This window comes from Scheffersomyces stipitis, chromosome 7 (assembly GCF_000209165.1).
Source record: "Scheffersomyces stipitis CBS 6054 chromosome 7, complete sequence".
NCBI classification, from domain to species: Eukaryota; Fungi; Ascomycota; class Pichiomycetes; order Serinales; family Debaryomycetaceae; genus Scheffersomyces; species Scheffersomyces stipitis.
Genome location: NC_009047.1, coordinates 455,308 through 477,098, shown reverse-complemented (window position 1 = coordinate 477,098; position 21,791 = coordinate 455,308). Strand labels below are relative to the sequence as shown.

General features: G+C 38.7%; 10 protein-coding genes across 10 annotated transcripts; 3 read left to right on the top strand and 7 right to left on the bottom strand. All coding sequences in view use genetic code 12, as the record gives it.

The window, feature by feature from the left end:
- Positions 1-168: 168 nt before the first annotated feature.
- Positions 169-1,485, bottom strand: PICST_63545 (Inositolphosphotransferase 1; the record flags this gene model as incomplete). The annotated part of the gene is made up of 2 exons (XM_001386073.1): positions 169-1,109; positions 1,176-1,485. 2 exons carry the CDS (start codon positions 1,483-1,485, stop codon positions 169-171), a joined length of 1,251 nt encoding a protein of 416 aa, XP_001386110.2.
- Positions 1,486-3,100: 1,615 nt separating this feature from the next.
- PICST_49558 (putative inositol phosphoesterase) lies at positions 3,101-4,417 on the top strand (the record flags this gene model as incomplete). Its single annotated transcript, XM_001386255.1, has 2 exons — positions 3,101-3,410; positions 3,477-4,417. 2 exons carry the CDS (start codon positions 3,101-3,103, stop codon positions 4,415-4,417), a joined length of 1,251 nt encoding a protein of 416 aa, XP_001386292.2.
- Positions 4,418-4,837: 420 nt separating this feature from the next.
- On the bottom strand, positions 4,838-5,362 carry PICST_33383 (repeat protein 1; the record flags this gene model as incomplete). The annotated part of the gene is made up of 1 exon (XM_001386072.1): positions 4,838-5,362. One exon carries the CDS (start codon positions 5,360-5,362, stop codon positions 4,838-4,840), a length of 525 nt encoding a protein of 174 aa, XP_001386109.2.
- Positions 5,363-6,540: 1,178 nt separating this feature from the next.
- On the top strand, positions 6,541-7,356 carry PICST_33382 (predicted protein; the record flags this gene model as incomplete). The annotated part of the gene is made up of 1 exon (XM_001386254.1): positions 6,541-7,356. One exon carries the CDS (start codon positions 6,541-6,543, stop codon positions 7,354-7,356), a length of 816 nt encoding a protein of 271 aa, XP_001386291.2.
- Positions 7,357-9,693: 2,337 nt separating this feature from the next.
- On the bottom strand, positions 9,694-10,101 carry PICST_33381 (predicted protein; the record flags this gene model as incomplete). The annotated part of the gene is made up of 1 exon (XM_001386071.1): positions 9,694-10,101. One exon carries the CDS (start codon positions 10,099-10,101, stop codon positions 9,694-9,696), a length of 408 nt encoding a protein of 135 aa, XP_001386108.2.
- A 366-nt stretch (positions 10,102-10,467) lies between these two features.
- On the bottom strand, positions 10,468-11,882 carry PICST_63669 (zinc metalloprotease; the record flags this gene model as incomplete). Its single annotated transcript, XM_001386070.1, has 2 exons — positions 10,468-11,808; positions 11,865-11,882. 2 exons carry the CDS (start codon positions 11,880-11,882, stop codon positions 10,468-10,470), a joined length of 1,359 nt encoding a protein of 452 aa, XP_001386107.2.
- Positions 11,883-13,284: 1,402 nt separating this feature from the next.
- PICST_33379 (predicted protein) lies at positions 13,285-14,553 on the top strand (the record flags this gene model as incomplete). Its single annotated transcript, XM_001386253.1, has 1 exon — positions 13,285-14,553. One exon carries the CDS (start codon positions 13,285-13,287, stop codon positions 14,551-14,553), a length of 1,269 nt encoding a protein of 422 aa, XP_001386290.2.
- A 155-nt stretch (positions 14,554-14,708) lies between these two features.
- HSP70.1 (heat shock protein of the HSP70 family (SSB1) (HSP75)) lies at positions 14,709-16,669 on the bottom strand. Its single transcript, XM_001386069.1, has one exon. The coding sequence runs from the start codon at positions 16,630-16,632 to the stop codon at positions 14,791-14,793; it is 1,842 nt and encodes a 613-aa protein (XP_001386106.1). The 5' UTR covers positions 16,633-16,669; the 3' UTR covers positions 14,709-14,790.
- A 478-nt stretch (positions 16,670-17,147) lies between these two features.
- Positions 17,148-18,197, bottom strand: PICST_33377 (predicted protein; the record flags this gene model as incomplete). The annotated part of the gene is made up of 1 exon (XM_001386068.1): positions 17,148-18,197. One exon carries the CDS (start codon positions 18,195-18,197, stop codon positions 17,148-17,150), a length of 1,050 nt encoding a protein of 349 aa, XP_001386105.2.
- A 217-nt stretch (positions 18,198-18,414) lies between these two features.
- On the bottom strand, positions 18,415-19,461 carry PICST_36969 (predicted protein; the record flags this gene model as incomplete). Its single annotated transcript, XM_001386067.1, has 2 exons — positions 18,415-19,115; positions 19,188-19,461. 2 exons carry the CDS (start codon positions 19,459-19,461, stop codon positions 18,415-18,417), a joined length of 975 nt encoding a protein of 324 aa, XP_001386104.2.
- Positions 19,462-21,791: the final 2,330 nt, after the last annotated feature.

Below are 21,791 nucleotides of genomic sequence, written 5' to 3'. Positions count from 1 at the left end.
GGTAATTCTATAAACCTACCAATAGATGCGTACTAGGTCGTAGAAAAAGTAAAATTCTAAGCATTGTGTGGCGATGAAAAGTATTCATATTAGAAACAATGGTAACAACAACCAGTAAAACAGAATTGGTGACAGCAGATGACCCGATACATGAAGAACACAATGATTCTAGCTGTATGGATCGAAAACGGTTTGTAACTTGGTATTTCTGAATATACGCATGCCGGCAGTGCTTCCATTCTTGAAATCACATCGTTTTCTGGCGAGGATGAAGTTCCTTTCCACAAATGATAGTCCTCTTGACCAGAAAAGAAGAAACGAAAAACTTGCAATAGAATATAACATACCAACAATTAAATCTAGTCGCCAATGGTGATCCAAGTAGATAGTTGCCCACCACTGTAAAACAACGTAGAGTAGGTAGGCGATCTTTACTCCCATATTTCGCGAATAATATGATACAAATAAGAATACCATCACCGCCATTGCCGAATGCAATGATGGGAGTGCTCCAAATACTATTGGAGATATATGAAAACCAGCAGTATGAATATGTGTACCCATGATCATGTCTATTCTTATGAGCCCAGCAGCAAAGCCAGGCATATCATAATCAGGAATTGTCTCTTCACCATAAAAATAAATATACCATGGAGGCACGTTCGGAAATATCAAATGAGTAACAACACCTGCTATGTTCTGAATACCTAGACCCAAAGAAAACAATCTAAGAGCACCAGGAGGTTGAAATAAATATAACCAGATTGCAGTGAAAATTGGGGCGACGAGATGGCAAACAACATACAAGAACCAGGCTAGTAAATCCTTAGGAGTTCGTATGGGATCCCTGAACCAATACACAAGATTCAATATAAACCATGAGGTAGGCACTAGAATCGGTGTAGCAAGACACCAGCAATTTAATGGTTTGGTCTTCGGGGTTTCAAGACTTTTTGATACTCTTCCATTGTTGTTATTGTAATGTTCAACAAATAACTCTGGATTCAGGTCCCGTTCGAAGAAAGGTGTCACATCTGCATCTAAAGAGTGAGGTGAGTTCAACAAGGTAGCATCCATGGGAATAGTGGTTACCTGCAATTCTAGTTCCTCTGCAACAGAGAGTTGATCGGAATTGTTATACTCCAAACGAGAATCGGATTCAGAGATCATGTAACGATATTTTATCAAAGCTCCACACAAAGCAACTAGGAACGATAGAGAAGTTATGCCATATATAGGATACAAAAATATATCAAATATGTATCGATCTAGTGTCATGGCAAGTTTAACGTGAATTGGTGGCCTGGTCCAATTGGGAATTAGACCAGCATTTTTGAATATCAGCAACCATATGAGGACGGGTGAAAAACTGATGAAAAAATTGAGAATAAACTGGAAAATATTTCTCCCATTTAAAACCGATAAAACAACCCGCCTCCATAATTGAACAATGATAACCAATGCTCCCAAAACATGATTTTTCATTTTGAAAACTAAATTAAGAGAAGGGATATGGGAATTAAATATAGCGATGCTGCTATGATATGTCTACTTATATGAGAAAGGAGGCCCAGAAAGTTGATTGTTTTCTAGGAAGCATGATTTGGTTCAGTGAATCCACGTTCCACAATTTTTGGAGCCACCCTGAAATTGAAGCCCTATTGAACTTTGCAATCCTGTCCACATGCGACTTTTTTATTTCTGTTTTAGAATTTGGAGAGTTGAAATATTTGTTTATGGAATTCAGTTGTGTAACAACAATCAGTAGGTCACAGTTGCTCATTTATTATCGAAGTGCATAATTGTCATATGCACTATACTATCGAAGTCTTATTTAGAGACAGTTTATAGAACTACCATTTTATTATAGTTTGACTTTCATATCATCACTTGCAACTTTTTCCTGCTTTAGAATTCTTTGACAATCTTGTACAGGAAACTCGCTGTAGAACTTAGATAACAACCTATCTGTGGCACTTGCCTCTAATTCATGTATCGAAAGAGCATCCGGAGAATTTAAGTAATAACAAACCTCCTGCTTGAAATTTGACTTGTAGTTCAAGCTCATATTGTCCAGCAACCCATTTAATGCAATGTAATTGTACAAATATAAAATATCGCCAGTAGCTTTTGCAGTTGTTGCAGCTCTCAATATAGCTTTTAAGGCGATCAACTTCACATAATTGTCATACAGATGGAAGTGCAATTCCTTGAAATAAGGGGAAAACTCAAAAATTGTTGATTCAACAGGTACTTTGATGATACCAGAATGGTATCCAAATGAAGTATAGCTTTTGGTGAATAGGAACATCGCTTCTTGATAACCTCTCCTCTGTGCATGTACCAGATAGAAGAAGCCGAGGAAACAGTAGAAGACAGATGCAGCTTTCATTAAACCGAAGCAGAAAGCATAGAAAGAAACAGTATAGGAATTCAGGCGATATAGATGGCATAATAGTTATATTAATTTGTTTATATACCACGAACTGTTTACAGACCAAAAAATTATGACGGCGCAGACAAAGTCTTCCAAAAATATGGAAAACTTTAGTATCAAACTCTATATGGCGATTCTTCCACATCCATGCATAAGGACAGTAACTACCAGGGTGTTTGAAAGCATTGAGAGCCATTTTCAGCTATGATTGCATGGAATAGCACGTTTTTTTCAATTTAGTATGTCTTCAATTATGAAACTTTAAAGTTTAGCTGTAGCATTACGTAATTTTTTTTTTTCGTAAATGTCTCTAAATAAGACTTCGATAGTATAGTGCATATGACAATTATGCACTTCGATAATAAATGAGCAACTGTGACCTACTGATTGTTGTTACACAACTGAATTCCATAAACAAATATTTCAACTCTCCAAATTCTAAAACAGAAATAAAAAAGTCGCATGTGGACAGGATTGCAAAGTTCAATAGGGCTTCAATTTCAGGGTGGCTCCAAAAATTGTGGAACGTGGATTCACTGAACCAAATCATGCTTCCTAGAAAACAATCAACTTTCTGGGCCTCCTTTCTCATATAAGTAGACATATCATAGCAGCATCGCTATATTTAATTCCCATATCCCTTCTCTTAATTTAGTTTTCAAAATGAAAAATCATGTTTTGGGAGCATTGGTTATCATTGTTCAATTATGGAGGCGGGTTGTTTTATCGGTTTTAAATGGGAGAAATATTTTCCAGTTTATTCTCAATTTTTTCATCAGTTTTTCACCCGTCCTCATATGGTTGCTGATATTCAAAAATGCTGGTCTAATTCCCAATTGGACCAGGCCACCAATTCACGTTAAACTTGCCATGACACTAGATCGATACATATTTGATATATTTTTGTATCCTATATATGGCATAACTTCTCTATCGTTCCTAGTTGCTTTGTGTGGAGCTTTGATAAAATATCGTTACATGATCTCTGAATCCGATTCTCGTTTGGAGTATAACAATTCCGATCAACTCTCTGTTGCAGAGGAACTAGAATTGCAGGTAACCACTATTCCCATGGATGCTACCTTGTTGAACTCACCTCACTCTTTAGATGCAGATGTGACACCTTTCTTCGAACGGGACCTGAATCCAGAGTTATTTGTTGAACATTACAATAACAACAATGGAAGAGTATCAAAAAGTCTTGAAACCCCGAAGACCAAACCATTAAATTGCTGGTGTCTTGCTACACCGATTCTAGTGCCTACCTCATGGTTTATATTGAATCTTGTGTATTGGTTCAGGGATCCCATACGAACTCCTAAGGATTTACTAGCCTGGTTCTTGTATGTTGTTTGCCATCTCGTCGCCCCAATTTTCACTGCAATCTGGTTATATTTATTTCAACCTCCTGGTGCTCTTAGATTGTTTTCTTTGGGTCTAGGTATTCAGAACATAGCAGGTGTTGTTACTCATTTGATATTTCCGAACGTGCCTCCATGGTATATTTATTTTTATGGTGAAGAGACAATTCCTGATTATGATATGCCTGGCTTTGCTGCTGGGCTCATAAGAATAGACATGATCATGGGTACACATATTCATACTGCTGGTTTTCATATATCTCCAATAGTATTTGGAGCACTCCCATCATTGCATTCGGCAATGGCGGTGATGGTATTCTTATTTGTATCATATTATTCGCGAAATATGGGAGTAAAGATCGCCTACCTACTCTACGTTGTTTTACAGTGGTGGGCAACTATCTACTTGGATCACCATTGGCGACTAGATTTAATTGTTGGTATGTTATATTCTATTGCAAGTTTTTCGTTTCTTCTTTTCTGGTCAAGAGGACTATCATTTGTGGAAAGGAACTTCATCCTCGCCAGAAAACGATGTGATTTCAAGAATGGAAGCACTGCCGGCATGCGTATATTCAGAAATACCAAGTTACAAACCGTTTTCGATCCATACAGCTAGAATCATTGTGTTCTTCATGTATCGGGTCATCTGCTGTCACCAATTCTGTTTTACTGGTTGTTGTTACCATTGTTTCTAATATGAATACTTTTCATCGCCACACAATGCTTAGAATTTTACTTTTTCTACGACCTAGTACGCATCTATTGGTAGGTTTATAGAATTACCAACAATTCATAATTGTAGATTTATGAAATAGCCTTGTGCCAGACATAAGTTGATGTATTCGATTTCAGCCAAGAGTAAATAGTCGGCTGGATTGAATGACAGCAACTACGCCTTAGATTTAAACAATTCAAATTGTAGAAAAGTAAGAGTGAATATATAGAACATATATTCAACATGTGGAAAGCGCTATATAGTGTAATAAACAATTATACATATCAGTCTAATTTTCCGAACTAACTGAAGTTTTCCAAATTAAGTCTTATATCCATGAGAACTGAAATCTCCACCGACATCCCCTCCGCAATCTCCAACTGGGAAATTCTTATAATACGTAGATAGCTTCTTGTCCGCTGTAGTTTCTGATAATTCTAATGTTGAATTAGCTTCGTATGTCTTCAAAAATAGGCAAACTTCATCTTTGAAGTTTGAAGTATAATTTGTTAAGGCCACATTCCCTTCTTCACCATTAAAAGCAATGTAATTGTACAAATACAATATGTCACCGGTAGCTCCAGCTTCAACAGCAGCATTTAGTATACTAGAAATCGCTTTCAACTTAGAATAGTTGTCAAACAGGTAGAAATTCAAAGGAACGAAATACGGATTAATACCATCACGAGGCGCATCTCTAGAACCTACTCTGATCACCCCAGAATTCTTTGCAAAAGACGCTGTTCCACTTGTGAACAAGCCTATTGCTTTAGAATAAGAAGTCGTCATAACAGCGTTGACCAAACAGAAATTTAAAATAAGATATAGGAGTACATGAAACATCATGATGGAGGACCACTTGTTTATCTTCGTTCTTAGGAGGGCTATAAGTTGGAAACCACCAGTTTAAGAACTATTCTCAATTTCTAGGTCTGATCAAACAGGACGTTATATCCACGTTTCTCCGCTTATGAAATTCAATTCTGCACATGCTAGGAATTGTTCGAGAGTTTCCGCGTTTATTTTGCATGTAACATGGTTTCCAATAAATTCTAATACATTACTGGGTTCAGATTCAGTATTTTTTGAACTATTTTGCTTAGTTAAACGAACGCGGCTTATTTACAGAACTCATCACTTTAGCATACATTTTGCGGAGTATATAATTTAAAATACTGAAATATTGATCTACTTCTAAATTGGGTCGCTGCTACATTTTTCTAATAAGAAGAAGCTAAGGGAGACAAATCAAGCAGAAGTCATGTTGTGCAACCAATAGGTTCAACCTAATATCTTACCTGTAAGCACGTTGGTTCCGGTTAACCTTAAATGTTTTGGACGATCACTTAACCATACCCCAACAATTGACCTTAAAGTTGATTAGTATACACCAAACTAGGCGCCTTGAAATTTTACCATACCATGCAAATCATTTTAAGCATTAGTACCTGTACCTAGTACATATGTATAATCTACAAATTATTTGTGTCTGCGTTTAGACGAACCTTATATTTTAAAAGAAACAAAAATACAAAGAAAATAATTGAATTTGACATTGGACCGATATAACAGTAGCGGCTCCAAAAGAAAAATAGAAACGAATTTGCACCGAATACTGCATGCACGAAGAAAACGTATGCAGAGGCGTGAAAAGTATTCCTGTATGTAATATCGACTGCAAAAAACTTCTGTCTTTCACGTTCTCCAAATTTGTATATGTTCAGTTACAATAGCAATGAATACTGGCCCACGAGCACCAGAATTGGGATCACGGGGATCAGAATAGGGCCACATGCACCAATATGTATCTCTTTGAAAAAATTCATATGATATTGCAGTCCAAATTAGAATTGCCTAAGTATTATTGACTGCAATGTGGATGAACATAATTTTTATATTTTAAACATTGACACGATTCGCAATATATAAATAACTAAAGAAAGCATTCCTCAGAGCAATTGAAATTCACTCAACCATTACTTAGGTGATCCAAACAAACTTTTCAAGAAAATTAACAATTTGACATGATTTCTATTTTGGTTTCAATTTTTCTTAGCTTTCTCGGCATTGTCACTGCGGCAATCAACGATCCTGCTTACTACAATTCATTATCTTCTTTTATTAACAAGGAACACAACTTTTCAAAGGGCAACGGAACTATTTCCGTAGAAGCTGCTTCGTTGGTTTACAATAAGAGAAGCGAGTACGATTCCTACTTTAAAGACTTCTCGTTTTATCTGTTTGATGCTTTCGACAAGTTGGTTCAATTGCATTCATTGCTTAAAGATGCAGAGTTAGCAAGTGCAACTGGTGATAGATTGTACTTGTATAATTACATCGCATTCAACGGACAAGACGAGCAAGTCGAACTTAGTTCTTCTTCAGCTTTCAAGCAGGAGGTATGCAAATTTTTGGATATCAATAGCCTCAACGATACTTCTACCTTATCAGCAAGTTCAGGAAACGCAGATTTGTCATTGTTCTACCAACAGATCCAAATTGAAGACTGCGGTAAGTCGAAAAATATCGCCAGAGATAGCACTAGTTGTGATGGAAGTCATGCTCCTAATGCTGGTAATTGTCAGGCCTTGGCCGACGACCTTGAGTATAATCATGGTGGAGATGTATTTAGTGATTCTCCAAGATCGTATTGCCTCGCAGGATGTTGTGTATCATGGAGTGCACCTATATCTGCTACAGGAGATTGGCTTTCTGCAAAAGCTGGTTGGTGTATTCAACAATGTGTTAATGCAGGGTTGAGTTGTGAAATTTTTGGTGTTGTTTACGCAAACAAAACACTTGACTTTTGTTTAAGTTACAGAGCGGATGGGTGTACCTAGTGATGCTGAGGGTATGAAAACATTTCGCTTTATTCCTTATTTCTTCTTTATTATTATTCCTATTTTCCATTCTATTATTTTTAGTATTTTACTGTGAGAATTTCATAACTGCCTGTCTTTGCGAATGTAAGTCCTTAGTCATATCTACGAGTACGAATATACTTGCATATATTAAAGCAGCCGATAATCTCTTTTGATTCATGTGTTAGTTTAAGCTTAACTCAACAATATTCATAATACATCACCATTTTTTACTCAATTCTAACAATTTACATTGTCTATTTTTATCTTCATTTTTCTTAACTTGCAATTGTTGGCCCAATCTTAAAAGTAATGTCTCCAAGTCATGTTCTTGAAGCACCTGATAAACTTTATATTGTTAGGTTGAAGAATTGATATGCTTGCAATGTGGGCATGTAATATTGAACGGGAACCATAATTAGGTGCAAATAAAATGATGCAATGAAGAATTCAACTGATGAAGAGAGTTGTATTTTCTCATTGCTATTATTATAACCATATACCAAGCTAAGGCTATGAAAGAATGTTTATGAAGCCTTGTAGTTGAAATAAATGGAAAACAGTTCTATTTACTTGAATATCTTGCCACATGTATGATCAACTGAAGTAAACTAGGACCCAAGAGATTTACTGGCTTGACACGGAGACACAATGAAAATAAGCTGAAAGCACCTGGGCATTGAAATGCATACATCCAGATGGCAACAACATATAAGAGCCGAGCTAGCAAATATTCAGCAATTCGTATGGGATCCCTGAACCAATAGTCAAAAATTCAATACAAACCATAAGTATGTACTTGGGGGGGCGGTGCAATAAACCAACAATTCAATGGCCTGTGTTTCCGGTTGTCAAATCTCTTCTTTAATCTTCTACTCTTATTATATCTAAAGTCTGTAAGTTTAGTCTATACAGAATTTCGAAGTGGGAAATACGAAGAAGTCTGGACAAGCTAAGACAAGAAAGACTTGAATGGGCAAATGAATATAAATATATGCTTGACTTTAACCTGAATTGTATTTTTGTAGATGAAGCTGGTAACAGTATGAGACGTGAATATGGCTGGTCGGCAGGGGGTGGGAAGGCATCTCTTACTTCTCTGACTCGTGGTCTCACCGTTTCATTTCTGAGTGCCATATCTCCTCAAGGTTTATATCGAGTTAAAGACTAGAACACCAGCAGCGTCCAATAAAAAGAGAAAACTTGACTATGGTAAGAATGCAGCTGATACAGGAAGCAAAGGTACCACCGCTAACCATTTTTATTATTTCATCAAGCCTATCATTTAGCAAGTGAAAAACAATCCTGAGTTATGAGACTTGAAATACTTGATTTTTGATAACGCATCTATCCACAGGCGTCGCGATATTCATTTGCTACTTGCCCCGAGTGGGCTTGAACTTGTGTTATTCATATTCTCCTAGTTTAAATGCCATCGAAGAGTTTTGAGCGCTGTGTAAAAGTAAAGTCAAGAGACCATTTTTGAGTAATAAGGATCAGTCGACACCAAGGGTCAAAGAATCCACTCAAGAAATTACAATTGAGAGTTATGAAGGATTCCGTAGACATTCTTCTAATCACGTCCATGTTGGAAGTGGAGCTTTTTGAAATGATTAGTGAAAACAAAAACAAAAAGGTAAATAAGTAAATTGTCGGAAAGATAGGCACATGGCGTCATTATTGTTTTGGGGCGCTGAGAGTTATTCATGAAAAAATAACAGGCTTCGTACATTTAGTAGGAGATATAACTAACTCTTGGTAAAAAAGTTCAACTCTCAATGCAACATTATTCCAAATTCAGGAGTCTGAGCCTATTTATAACATTGCCAACCCACTAATCCCAGGGTTACCTTATGATATGACAGCTTGACCTTTAATTGTGGGTCAGCTATCTCGTGGAGTGACTTCCATATTCTATATCGAATATAGCGAACTTTTGTTTCCATAGATTTACAATCGCGACTGCATATAATCATCTCCAATTTTCTAACTTTAGAGAGATTTGCAATTGCATGATGGGGTTGTCTACTAGTCGTTACAAGTCCAGTCACTAGATAAAAGAGTCGTCGAAATAAGAGTGAAGTGGGGGAGAAATGATGGGGAGAAAAAACACGAGTGGAGAGTTGACTCTAGAAATAGTAATACCAAAGGTCTAGAAAAGTATATCTAGTGATTTCTTCGGGTAAAAATCTATTCAAGCTTTCAAGTATAAAAGAGAAGTTAAGTTATATAAGTTATACATGGAATAGATAGTCTTATCCGAGAAGTATTTATACCCCTTCATCTCTCAGTCTCATCGTTCTTCGTGAAAAATTTTCACACCATTTCGTTTCCCCAGAAGCCAGACTGTTTGGACCATGAAGAGTATAGTCCTGCATAAGTTCCGTCAGAAATCTTTAAAACTGAAGTTTCAAAGCTGTCCATAATGGACATTTCTGGCTCTTCATTCAAGGTGTTCAGGACATTTGAGATTTCTTGGGTAGCGGCAAGAGAGTCATCAGCAGTAGTTGACCTTGCTGTCACGAAAGATGGCTCGAATTCGCCGGTTTCTACGGCATCTGAGAACTCACCATCAAGGTCCATCAGATCATCGCGTGCGACGTCACTGTGTCGTTTTCGGCCAATATCTGACGGTTTGGGTTCGTTTAAAGCTTTATTGGAAACGTTGAAGCGGGAAGAGTCCTCATGGGGCCCTTCCAGTTCATTGATGGAGTCTATATCCATTTAATCAGAATGTTAAAGGGTGGTAGTTCACGCCTAAATTGTCACGTGATTAAGAACGTGACATAAGCAACTTTCGTGGAGGCACAACCTGCTTAGCTACGTTCGAATAGATCACTCTCTCTGTTGCAACCGGCAGTAGACGACTTTGTAATTGATTACTGTCCAACTTGTTTGCTGCGAAGAAAATCCAACTTATTTGTTTATGGTTTCAAGTTTTTTGAGGCTGGTTATGAGATCAAATGTGTACATTGATTTTCCTATCTTCAGAAATGCTACACTGGTGATTCATTTTGAAAACTTTCGCACTACTATATAAGGCAAAAAAAAAAAGAACACTTATCAAATTTAGATCAAACCAAGAGCCTCTCAATCTTCCTTTAATGGCTTAGATTTGGTTTCCCTTGAAATCTTCTCCTTGGAGATGTAGCCTAAACCACTTAATCTTTCGGATAATAACGGATGGCCATTATAATAGGCTGAGTACAACCAAACGGTGCTTGTTACTGACAGACTGCTGATATGCAACTTCAATAGCGATTTGGATAAGTCATCCTGGTACCCTAAATTCTTAGCAAATTCGTCTGCTTGGCACTCGAACTTGCGGGAGAATATATTTGTAACAAATCTCGTGGCACTTGAAATTGGTTCCTTAATAATCCAATATAATACCAATCCAACTATAGCTGGTTGGCTTTCAGTGAATCCAAAAGAGGAGTATAAGGACTTGTTGTTGATAAAGACACCAAAAAGACCGAAGATCTGTGTGAAATCCAATAATTGAATTAGCATCAATTTTGGTATATGATTGAGTTTCCAGTGCCCTAGCTCATGACCCAAAACTGCTACAACTCCTTCAGTTGTTTGTTTTTCTATCAAAGTGTCAAAAATCACAATTTCTTTGTACCATGGTAATCCAACAAAATAAGCATTTGAGTGAGACGATCTTGAAGAACCATCTATAACAAAAATATTTGTCTTCGGGAAATTTAACTTGCTTGCTAAGTTTTCAATTTGATGTTTCAAATTTTCATCTTGCAAAGGAGTGTACTTATGGAAGAGACGTCCAATAAAAGGACTCAATGAAAAAAAAGCCAAAGAAACAGCAAATAAGAAGCCAGTTGCATAGACGATGAATGACTCTCCATATATTTCAAAGACTTTCAACAATCCTGAAAGTACACCATTAACAATAACAGTGTTCAAGGCAAACCCAACAATGTGATCTCTGAGCCAAAGACCAATAGTTTGCTTGTTAAAACCAAATTTCTCTTCCACAACAAATTCTCGGTAGTACGAAAACGGCAAATCTATTATTTCTGAAATAAGCAGGATGGTTGTATAAAAGAAAAGAGAATGAGTGATGGTGCCTTTCATGAATTGGGGTAGAAAAGGAATGGCTCTTGACATTAATAATCCAGTAGTCTGCCAAAGGGAGTAAAATATATTGGTTCTAATAGTAAATAATCTTTGAAACAAGTAATAGGTATTGTTGAAGACGCTTAGTTTAAGCTTAGCAATATTATAATCGGTTGATTTTTCGAAGTCATTAGGGTCAATTTCAGCTTTAATCGAAGCTGGGATTGACTTCTGTTGCAATACCTCGTATTGGCGATACTTCAAATAAGTATCAAATACGTATTTTCCAGTTGACAACAACCCAAGAACTAGCTTCCAGTTAATTAAATCCGAATCAAGGAACTTAAAAGACTATTTTGTCAATGCTAGAAATGAAAGAGATTTCTTAAGAAAATGAAAGGACATACTTCAGAAATCGAAAACATGATCGTGATGATGATAAATTGATAGGAGAAAAGCTTCAAACACTATCAATATTTTTGGCAGAAGGAACCTTTTTAAGGATTTGAGATACTGACAATGTATCCACAAATGATAACCAAATGCGAAAAGAACAATTTCATTTCATCTTAGAAACAGTAGGATACAAAAATGAAAGGAGGGATCACTGTAATTTCATTGAGGTGCCGTGCGAATATACGGATGTTTCACAAGAACCCTTATCCATTCTGAAAGAGAAATAAATTGCGACCACCAAATGTATTCTATGCCTAAAAGTTAAGTGGCTTCAGGGGAGGTAATGAATTATGCATGGTCGGCTATATACACAATGCTTCATGTCTGCAGCTACTCCATAATTTTACATGTAAATTCGAAAAAAATAAACTACACAGCTGAATGGAGTTTTACAGGAAGTGTCGGAATTCATCAAGATACACCTGGCGTAAAAGGTATGCGGAAACAGCTCCGAACTGAAATTCTAGCAGGGCCGTTCAAAGTCCCTTACCTTCTTGCAGGTCGGCAGCATTGGAAAAAGAGCCAATGGCCGATCTTGTGTAGTGGACTACAGGCGGAAATGATATCAATAGCATGTGAATTTGACCAGCAGGATCACTATCCTAGTGGGATATAAACACTACCAGGATTAGCACTTTAATATGGCCGTTAATGATTTCGTCTCCTTAAAATTCTATATTCCGATTAATTGCCGTCTTTAGCCTTCAAAATGAACTCTAGAGAAAGCGACTATTGGTTTGAGAAATATTCCCCGAAATACGTCGACGAAATCAATATCTACCCAAATATCTCAATCTACAACAGAACTCTATACACTTTCGGTAGCAAAGAAGAAGTTCATAATAAATTCTTATCCTTGTCGCAAGATGAGTTGTCATTTTTAGACACCATTTCATGTATACTGTAGTGTAGAACGATGTAAAATTTACTCTATGGAAGAATTAGGGCTACTAGTTTGAATAAAAATTGAAAACGCTGTACTCAAGGATTGCGTTGTGAATTGGAATAGTTATGCTATGCTTCAGTATATTTTCGTCGTGTAAATTGAATTGTATTAGGTTTGAAATAGGTTCCAGACTAATGCTGGATATCTCGTTGAAATGTAGTTCGTCTTCCAGTATTTTCAAGGAAGTAATCTGAATTACTTCTACACCAGTATTCTGCGACAATGTCAATACTCCCTCATTACTAGTGGATCTATATAAAAGGACAATTGCTCTGTATGGAATTCCATCAACATTGATAAATCTATGCCTGTATCCTTTATGTAGCACTTCCCAGGAGCGCAGAGATGGCTGAAAAAAATTAGTTTGTGATTTCCAGTCTTTCTGCACCAATACCTACAGAAATAGCAGCAATAACTACAACAACATGAAGCTTGATACTTCTCATATGAGGTATTTGACCTCTGACGATTTCAAAGTTCTTCAAGCTGTGGAAATTGGCTCGAGAAATCACGAGTTGGTTCCTACCACCTTGATTCATTCTATAGGAGGGTTGAAGTCTCCCTCAGGCACCAACAGGGCCATTGGGGACCTAGCCAAATTGAAATTAGTCAACCGGTTAAGGAACGCCAAATACGACGGGTTCCGATTGACTTACTCTGGTTACGACTACTTGGCTCTCAAATCCATGCTTAACAGACAAACTGTGTACTCTGTAGGAACTACTATTGGTGTAGGTAAAGAATCGGATATCTATTCTGTCAGTGATCCACAAGGAGTTCAGAAGGTGATGAAGATTCACCGTTTGGGTAGAACATCCTTCAAAACTGTCAAAAACAACCGTGACTACTTGAAAAATAAGCTGACTTCCAACTGGATGTACTTGTCTCGTCTTGCTGCCGAGAAGGAACACGAATTTATGGTAGTATTGTATAACAACGGGTTCAATGTTCCCGAGCCGTTTGATTCGTCCAGACACTGTGTGTTAATGGAGTGGATCAAGGGAATTCCTATGAAACACTTGCGAAAACATAGAGACTACAGGAAGTTGTACTCTGAGTTGATGAACTTCATCGTCAAGTTGGCTAACCATGGGTTGATCCACTGTGACTTCAATGAGTTCAACATAATCATCCGAGACGACTCTGAAGCTTCCAAGCACGAGTTCGACTTTGTAGTCATCGATTTCCCTCAGTGTGTCTCCATAGAACATCCTGACGCTAAGCAGTACTTTGACAGAGACGTGGAAGGTATACGATCTTTTTTTGAAAAGAAGTTTAGATACGCTCCTAGCCACGATGCTACCATGTTCGACACTGAAGGATACGGTGATGGTTACAAGTATGCTTATCCTAACTTCAAACGTGATGTTATCCGTGAAAAGAGTCTAGATGTAGAGGTGAAGGCATCGGGATATGCTAAGAAAACGACTGGGGTCAAGGAGGACAAAGACTTGGAAAAGGCAGTTTTGGGAATGAGAATAAATCGATATGAGGACGAAGATGACCTTTCGGAATTCGATGATGAAGATGTAGACGGTGAAGACGATGAAGACGGTGATGATTACGAAGAAGAAGAGATTGACAGTGACGATGACAACCAAGAGGAAGAAAACGAAAGAATCGTAGAGATGTTGTCTAGTGGAGTCAAGAACCTAAAGATGGACAAGTTGGGAAATTATATTATAGAAGAATAAATAGTACATAAATATAGAACCATAATGACAGAAAATAATTTAGTCAAGCTTCATCCTAAACACCCATTCGAGAGGTACACTATCGTTAGAAGGAACCGAAGTAGCACCTAAAGCTCCCAATAGTAGCATTATTCAACAATCTTATACAGTTTGATAACACGGAAGTATATATTGTGCAGACCCATAAGAAAACTAAACTAAAATGAAATATACAAAGAATATTATATTTAATTATACTTAACGGGTGGACATACCCTTGGTGACGGCACGCTTCAAGGCCAATTCGGCCTTTCTGTAGTCATCAGCAGAAGAGTCTTCAATTTCTAAGGTTTGTAAAGCGTCAGACAAGGCAGTTTCGATTCTGTCCTTAGCAGACTTCTTCAACTTAGCAGACAAGACTGGGTCAGTGACGGTGGATTCGACAGAAGCAACGTAGGCTTCCAACTTTTGCTTTTGTTCGTGTCTCTTGGCAAAGGCATCGTCAGAAGACTTGAACTTTTCGGCGTCAGAGATCATCTTTTCGATTTCTTCAGAAGACAATCTACCGATGGAGTTGGAGATGGTGATGTTAGCAGATCTACCAGTGGATTTTTCGACAGCAGTGACCTTCAAGATACCGTTGGCATCAACTTCGAAGATGGCTTCCAAGACTGGTTCACCAGCTTGCATTGGTGGGATGTTCTTCAAGTCGAACTCACCCAACAAGGTGTTTTCGGAACAGTTGACACGTTCACCCTGGTACACTGGGAATTGCACAGTGGTCTGGTGGTCAGCAACGGTGGTGAAAGTTCTTCTCTTAATGGTTGGGACAGTGGTGTTTCTTGGGACGACTGGGGCAAAAACGTTACCTTGCATGGCGACACCCAAAGACAATGGGATAACATCCAACAACAACAAGTCCTTGGTGTCTTCAGAAGTGGATTGACCAGTCAAGATAGCACCCTGGACAGCAGCACCGTAGGCAACAGCTTCATCTGGGTTAATAGACTTTTCCAATTGCTTACCGTCGAAGAAGTCAGACAACAACTTCTGGACCTTTGGAATTCTGGTGGAACCACCAACCAAGACGACTTCGTCGACGTTGGCCTTAGAGATCTTAGCATCCTTCAAGACTTGTTCGACTGGGTCCAAGGTAGACTTGAAGAGAGCAGAGTTAATGTCTTCGAATCTGGCTCTGGTGATGTTGGCGGAGAAGTCTTCACCGTCAAATAAGGAGTCGATTTCGACAGTGGTCTGGGTACCAGAAGAAAGGGATCTCTTAGCACGTTCACAGGCAGTTCTCAATCTTCTCAAGGCTCTGGCGTCACCAGAGATGTCCAAACCGGTCTTCTTTTGGAATTCCTTCTTGAAGTGTTCCAACAAGTTGGTGTCGAAATCCTGACCACCCAAGTGAGTGTCACCAGCAGTGGCCTTGACGGTGAAAACACCACCGGTGATGTTCAACAAGGAGACATCGAAAGTACCACCACCCAAGTCGAAAATGAGGACATGTCTTTCCTTCTCAGACTTACCGGCACCTAAACCGTAGGCAATGGCAGCAGCAGTAGGTTCGTTGATGATTCTCAAAACGTTCAAACCGGCAATGGCACCAGCGTCCTTGGTGGCTTGTCTTTGGGCATCGTTGAAGTAAGCTGGAACAGTGACAACAGCCTTTTCAACCTTCTTACCGATCTTAGCTTCGGCAATTTCCTTCATCTTGGTCAAAACCATAGATGAGATTTCTTGAGGAGAGAAAGTCTTGGTTTCTTCCAAGTATTCAACTTCAATCTGTGGGTTACCGTTGGAGTCGATAACCTTGAATGGCCACGACTTGATGTCCTTTTGGACGGATTCGTCGTCGAAGGCACGTCCGATCAAACGCTTGGCATCGAAAACAGTGTTCTTTGGGTTCAAGGCAGCCTGGTTCTTAGCGGCATCACCAATCAATCTTTCCTCGTTAGTGAAAGCGACGAAGGATGGAGTCACTCTGTTACCCTGCTCGTTAGCAATGATCTCAACAGCAGAGTCGAATGTAGCAACACACGAGTAGGTGGTACCTAAATCGATACCAATAGCACCTTGGAAAACACCGTCAGCCATTTTAAACTAATTGTTTGTAAGGAATGAAGAAAAAAAGAAGAAGAGAAGAAGAGCTGAAACTGAAAATTTAATATATTGGCTAATGAAAAATTTCTTCTCTGCTGAAAAAAAAAATTTTTCACTTATGGGCTACAGTCACGTGCTTGGTTGCTTTTTCAGCAATCTAGTTACTGTGTCTTCTGTGTATTCGCAGTACTTCTGGGGCTGGTCCTCGTTTTACTGTGTAGAAGGAGGTTACCCGGTCCGCATTCCACATCCTTATATTAGCAGAGAGATAGAACTTATATAGAAAATATGTGGAGAGGCATTCTTGAAAATGAGAATTGAATATGACACCTTTGAAGTCAATTCAATTATTTTCTCACTTTTGACAAGGTCAACATCTGGTACGATTTTCTTAGGCCATCTCTCGATTTCTAGCAATCGTCGTTAGCTGTAGATAATGTAGGTTGAATCCTCGGACGGCATGTGGATCTCTCCTGAGAATCGATTAATTCGTTTTGATCCTCTTGCAACTACATGAAGCTGAAGTCCCCGCTGCGGTAGCGAACTATAAACAGCCTGATCTCGTCTATAGCTTCCTGAACGTTGGCATTGTGACCGCTGACAGTAATTTGTTGCGGAGTATCTTTTCTGGCAATGCCTCGGTTTCCACCGTTTCCCACGGGCTGTACTTTGATTTTGCACCCAGTTTGCTCCCTGATCGTATTGAGTCGTGTGCCATTGACGCCTATTAGGGAACTAACTTCTCGTTGCTTGAGGTGTACTGTAGCTGTAATCATAGAAGATCTATATTGAGAATGCTGTAGTGGGCTGTTTACTTTATTCTCGTAGTTTTCCTTGATTTCGGCGTTGAGGTTTTCTTTGTTCTCCTCAACATTATTTTGTAATTCAACTAGTTCTGGTATACCTTGTTCTGTGTTCATTTCTAGAGAGGAAGATGGTTCTGGTACCATTAGTGTATTAAAATCTTCACACTTTACCACAATCTCTTTGCAGCTTCTTTTGTGCTTTAACAATTCAACAATAAAGCCGGTATCGTCGTAGATCTCTTCAAAGGTATGTCTCATTTTGCACCCAAAATACTCTGTATGCGACTTGCGACAATACCGTGCCAAAGAATACCTACACCAGAAATCAGCCTCTACTTCAATTAACCTGTCTTGTGACAAAGAAGCTGTAAATACCATCATGGTAACATGTTCAATTATCAGCGGGTCACCAATCATATCTATCACCCACAGTTGTGACACCACACATTTCTCGCAAACAAGTAACATCTTATTGTCAAGGTGAACTGTTTCTCCGTCAACTATTGCCAACTCTTCCAAAGCAAAATATTGGACTACTTCTACCAAACAGTTCTGCAATAACTTCTCACTTATGACCATTCTAGGCACATTATCCAAGTTCCTGTCTTCATTACCTGGCTCTTGGGCCGTTTCACCACAGTCTGCTACCAGTACTCTATAGATGTATCTGCTTTGTAGCGGGAATTCAAAGGAAATAGGAACTGTGACATCCATAGATTCTTCACTTGTCATGTAAATCGAGTCCATGCCCATAAATAAAACTATGATCAGTTATACATACAAATAACAAACAAAGTCTATCTAAATATAATTAAAAATGGATTGTTATCAGTGTGCGTTTCATTTTTCGCAGTCATTTTTTTAATTGCAATTATTTATTTTTCATATTAAACATTATCATTAGTAATTAGTTATCAGTAGTGTGTATCTATATAGAAACTGGTGGAATATATGTAAAAACTATCTTCATTCACTTGAATCGCTCCTTGTAGAGCTTTTTGGCGGATTCATAGAGGAAACTGAACTGGTACGCAGTCTGGACCATCATCATCCGGCTGTCCCTGAGCTGCAACACCGTCTGGAACACGGGGTCGAAGTCTATATCGTAGCCCTTCGACGACTTGGCTTTGTCGCAAACCGCGATGAACTTGTCAAAATCCCTGAAGAGATGGTCTATAGCTATGAATGTTCCCGTTCTTCCAACTCCAGCAGAACAATGTACTATAGGTATAGGTGGATTCTCTACGAGCTTACGGATGCTATTTATCTCTTCTGACAAGTATAGCAACGGGTAGATGGAAGCGGGTACCCGTGAGTCTGCCCACTTGTAGTAGTAGAAGTGGTACACTTTTTTCGACTTAGAGCTAGACTTGAGGTTCATTTCCGTCAACAAAAAATCGCCAATCTCGTCATACGTCTCGCTGACATGCTCTAGAGTCAAACCTGAGATGTCTATGCCATCCTGTTTGTTTTCTGCTGCCATTTCCAACACTTTCTGGTCCTTATCCGGCCAGTATCGGTTGCATTTCACCATGCCGCTTTCGGTTAGTGGGGTCACCATGACGATTAGGATTACTTCGTTGTTCTGTTTTTCTGATTCATTGTAGGCCATGCTCCAAAACTGATTGACGGTGGCTTCTAGTGGGCCCTGTGCAGCTATATACGTGCTTTCTGGAGGAGGAGTAAGTTCGCTTTCAAGGGTTTTTTCAGTATCAGCACTGAGTTTTGAATTCTTCAACGAACTGTAGAGCTTAACGTAGGAAGCATTGATGTAGTCTGTACCCGTAGCATCTTCATTTAATGGCAATTTGACTCGCGAAATGTCATATGGAAAGACGTTGGTGTAGCGGTTGCGTTTAGCGTTTGCTTTGTTAATACCATCGGCTACCAGCCAATCCGATTCTTCTGGTAAGCGGAGCCCCAGCCGTATCCGAGCCGCTTCCAAGTCGTTGAGCTGGTGAAAGTTCTCCTTCTGCTGCTGTAGTGGTACCTTCATGAATGGCGGCACCACCGCCATTTTCTTGTGGAGCAGACTAATGGAAATCTGAATTTTGGAAATCGCCGATATCACGGACGACAGAAGACACCTAGAACTCGCGAGATACACCGAGTCAATTTTAGAGAAAAAGCTGAAGTTGAAACTGAAGTTGCCGTTCAACTTGGAAACGTGACAGGAGAGTTTGAGTGGATCCAGCCGATCAAAAGCCATGAAATGGCTAGCTGGAAGAAAAAAAATGAGATGAGATTAAGGGAGAAATGCTGTTGAAAACGCAATGCAGAACGCAAATGAAGTACAAGTTCCGTAACGCAAATATGGGGCGCAAACCAAGAACCTGCCAATGATGGAAATTATGTCGTCGTTTCAGACTATATGGATGCCAGAAAAAGTGTGGAAGAGAATTATATAATTTATATCCCACACCGTTACTAAGTGAGCCTTTTCTTACCTACAGCTTAACTATGAGGCGCTTAACTATGAGGATCGTGACTGGCCGTTAACTATGAATGCCTGATTGGTAAACGGACATGCATGTCATTTCTGCTGGGGTAAGGCCTGCACACATCCTATCCGTCTGATCCCGACAGTAGAGGTGCTTTTGAGGCTACTTGCTCTACATTGTCGTTGTAGTATTGGACAATTGAACAAATGGACTTTGTAGTATTGTCGTACTGTCGTTAATTGGTGATCTTGAACAAATCCTTGCTGCACAGACACAAGTCGTAGCAATCCTGATCAGTATGGGAGCAATCTGTTACTGTCACGTGATAATATTGTTATAATTGAGTTACCTCGTACAGTTTATCTGAATATGTCCTAGCGTAGGAAACGTTCTGCTGACAAGGAACAAAGTTCTGTTTCGTGTGCGGTCTTGAAGATTTCTTCTCTTTGTATTTGTTTTGTAGAAATTTTCACAATATTTGAACAAATATCGACACATATTTGAATAAAACCTACACTCAATTATAAAACAATATTCAACACTCAAAAAAAGAATAGTATTGAACTAAACAGCAACTTCAAAAGTAACCCTCTTCGACCATTCTGCCAGTTTTCCAGTGAAATATACCTTCATTACTGCCCCATACTCCAACTTCACTGCCTACTACATTCGTGATGGAAAATAAGATACAGGATCTTTGGTAAAATGGTTTCCGAGGCTGGTAGCCTCGGATTGGACGTACGTATTTGCCTAGGAGAATAATTGGTATTCGCTGGCCATAACTCGTTAAACCACGCAATAAAATTGCAGGGCAAAAAGACTATATAAACCTCATGGAATCCATTCTAGTTTAAACAGAATTAAATAGTTCTTTAGTGATTAATACAAGTCCATATCCATTAATCCAATTCTAAGTCCAAAAGGAAAACCGGTCGCAATATACAGGTTTCCCGTCAGATTAGAAGTCAAAATTAGCAACCGTTTAAGTCTATCCAAAATGTCCTCCTCTTCAGCTAATCAAGTTCAAGGCAAATTCAAAAATGAATTCGTCAAAGGTCAAACTTCAACTGACCCCAAGGTCTTGACTGATGAATTATCAGCCATCGCCATGAAGGATGAGTTTGATCAGAAACTAGATAAGTTTAGCGAAGTTATCAACCATGAATTTAGTAAAGTAAACAGACAAATTCTGAACTTACTTTACATAATGAGTCTCAAAGTAGTACCAGACAGTGAAAATGACAAGATGGAAAAGGATGACGCTACAGATGCTGGTAATGGATCAGATCTTCCGTCACATTCAGAGTCATCGCTGGATGATGACGAAGAACTGCTGGATGATATTACCACTCCCATGTCCAGTGCTTTAGGTAAGAGCAACGGACATGGTTTCTCGCTGGTGAAAATTAAAAAGGACGTATCGAACGAAATTCAGGATATCCAGGACCAACTTAAAAAATTACCAGATTTAAGTTCAAATACTACGATAATTGCCAAGTATCAGAAGGTGTTTGACATCATATACATGAACATACCAAATTTCAAGGAAGTTGTTTTGAACGATTTTGAAATCAATACAACTACAGATGAAACTACGTTTTTTGAGGGCTATACTGATGCAAACAAGATATTTTACTATAAATTCGCTGCGGAAAAGATTGAACGTCTCTTACGTATTCAAACAAGAGATGTTCTTAGAAACGACGATGAGCGTATTAACTTAAAGAAAATAATCAACTATATTGAATCACACAGAAATGATGATGCTTCTGTACAAATCATTGATTATATCAGGAAAGTTAAGAAGAGCCATGGGCTTATAAAGACATCTGCTTTGGAAACTGACCGTCAAAACTTGAAGTCAACAACTGAACGTAGGATTATTCAATTCTTCCAAACAATAGAC